Consider the following 2,309-nt stretch of genomic DNA (forward strand, 5'->3'; position numbering starts at 1 on the left):
TCAGCGCAGCGGCCCATGGGGCAGTGCGGATGGAGCCGCTCCCCCGGGCCCGTGCAGGCGCAGGTCCAGGCTGTGCAGAGCCCGGCTCTGCTGTCCCCAGGCGTCCCTGCAGCGGGTGGAAACGGTTCTATTTGCGGCAAGGGCGCGGGGTCGCTGATCCCTTCTGCAAGCGCTGGGGCTGCTCCAAGGCCGGCGGCCGGGGCCGGGCTTGCTCAAGGCTGCGGTGTTCACGTCCCGGGAGCGTGGCAGCCGCGGGCGAGCCCCAGCGGGGCTGGAGCCGAGCCCGGCCCGGCCCAAGCGGTCCCGGGCCAGTAGCGGAGCGCGGCAGAGCGGGGCCGTGCCCCGGCCCCGCATAAAGAGGCGGCGGCGGGGCCGGGGAGCGGAGCAGAGCCCGGAGCAGCGCTGGGGCAGCCGGAGCGGGGCCATGGAGCAGTACTTCTCAGCCACGCACAGGATGGAGCAGGAGGTGATGTTCCCCAGCCTGCTCCGAGGGGTCTTCCCGCAGCAGCAGCAGCAGCAGCAGCAGGACGGGGCGGCTCCGGATGCCGACGGCCACACGGACCTCTACGAGCGCTACCAGCAGCTCAAGGCCATCAAGCCCATGGTGGAGAAGGGCCTGGCCTCTGTCCATGACCACAGCTCGAGCAGCAGCGATGAGGACGCGTCCTGGGATGAGGCCGGCAGCAGCGGGGATGCGCGGCTGGAGCAGCGGCTGTGCCACCACCTGGCCGGGCTGCAGCAGGTCCTCACCCACCTCACCAGGGACACCAATGCCCTCACGCGGAGGTACAGCCAGATCCTGGAGCAGATCAGCCCCAGCGAGGGGCAGCCCAGCTGGTGACCCTGCCCCGGCCACCAGGTGAGAGCTGGGGGATGCTGCTGAGAGCTGGGGCAGCGGGGCCAGGGGCTGCCGATGGGCACGGAGGGGTCCCCAGCGCTGCAGGCTGGGAGCTCCTGGCAAGGGCATTGCAGTGGGGGCTGTGCCCTCCCTTGCCGGCAGGTTCCCATCTCCGTGCCACAGGAGGGGACCCATCCCATCCCATCCCATCCCATCCCATCCCATCCCATCCCATCCCATCCCTCTGTGCAGAGCCGGTGGGGTTGAGGGTCCATGGAGCAGGGCTGGTGCCCAGGCACCTGCGGCCATGGTCTCGGGTTCAGCACGGCTGCCGTTGCAGGACGGGTGCTGGTGGCACAAAGGAGAGGACGTCCCCACCGTGCCCATCGCGGCTCTTCCCCAGCCCCACACGTGGCAGCGGATCTCCCGGCGCTGGCACCGACGCCTGCGGCCACCCCGGAGCCAGAGCCGGCCTCATCCCCTGGGAAGGAGCCTCTGGAGGTGCTGCAGGTCCATGGAGGAGCCGCGGGCTCGGGCCCCGCTCTTTATGGCCAAGAGCAGCACGAAGCAGCGATGTCGAGCGGGGGCCCCCAGCTCCGAGCGGCTGCCGAGCCCTTTTCCAGCTGGTTCCTGGACTCCAAGGGGCTTTTCCCCTTCTTTCATAATAAAATGAGCCCTGAGAAGCCCTCGGGGGTGGTGTTGGTGCTTTGCTGTGGTGGAGCCCTTGGGGAGGCAGCTGCTGTGGGGCAGGGGGACACTGGCTCTGCTGGGAGGGGCCTTCCCGTGCAGTGATGGGGAACGTGAAGGGACACAGAATCCCAGAGTCACAGGATGGGGTGGGGTGGGAGGGAATTCCAAAGACCAGTCAGTTCCTAATGCCCTGCCGCAGGCAGGGACATGGTGCAGTGGTCCAGGTTGCTCAAGATCCCCTCCTACCTGATGTGGAGCACTTCAGGGATGGGGAATGTGCAACTTGTCTGGGCAACCTGTGCAGTGATTCCCAATGGACCCAGTGAGGAATTCCTTCTGGAACCCTGCTGCTGTGCCCATAGCACACACTATATGGGCATCAACCTATGCTGTAGTGAGACACCAGGTTCAGGGCCCTCTTTCAAAGGTCTCCAGAGGGGTGTCCTTTCACTGCACGTGCTGAGGATGACATGAGGGCACTCAGAGACACACTGGTGACAGTTTCCCACATCCCAAGCTGTGGCAAGCACTTGTTCCACCAGTCAGTGTGGACATCAGAACAGATTTGCCCTCCATGTCCCTTCTCAGCCTGGGAAAAGATGGGGCCTGTCCCCTGCAGAGACAATGGAGCAGGAGAGGGATAAAGGGAGAGTCAGGCCATTCCCATTGCAATGCCACCTCCAGCTGGGACAGATTGGTTCATTCCCTGAGAGAAGAGAAAGTGGAAGATGGACATGGGGACTCCAAATTGACTCTGGGGCTCCTCTACCTCCCTGATGAT

The 2,309-nt window shown here is 65.5% G+C and overlaps 1 protein-coding gene across 1 annotated transcript; it reads left to right on the forward strand.

Moving 5' to 3' along the window:
- The first annotated feature begins 336 nt into the window (after positions 1–336).
- LOC134174355 (mid1-interacting protein 1A-like) lies at positions 337–1,521 on the forward strand. Its single transcript, XM_062639256.1, has 2 exons — positions 337–859; positions 1,179–1,521. The coding sequence occupies exon 1, from the start codon at positions 425–427 to the stop codon at positions 839–841; it is 417 nt and encodes a 138-aa protein (XP_062495240.1). The 5' UTR covers positions 337–424; the 3' UTR covers positions 842–859; positions 1,179–1,521.
- Positions 1,522–2,309: the final 788 nt, after the last annotated feature.

This window comes from Pezoporus occidentalis, unplaced genomic scaffold, assembly GCF_034315485.1.
Source record: "Pezoporus occidentalis ecotype Australia unplaced genomic scaffold, CSIRO_AGI_Poc_V1 ctg6, whole genome shotgun sequence".
In the NCBI taxonomy this organism is placed as follows: Eukaryota; Metazoa; Chordata; class Aves; order Psittaciformes; family Psittacidae; genus Pezoporus; species Pezoporus occidentalis.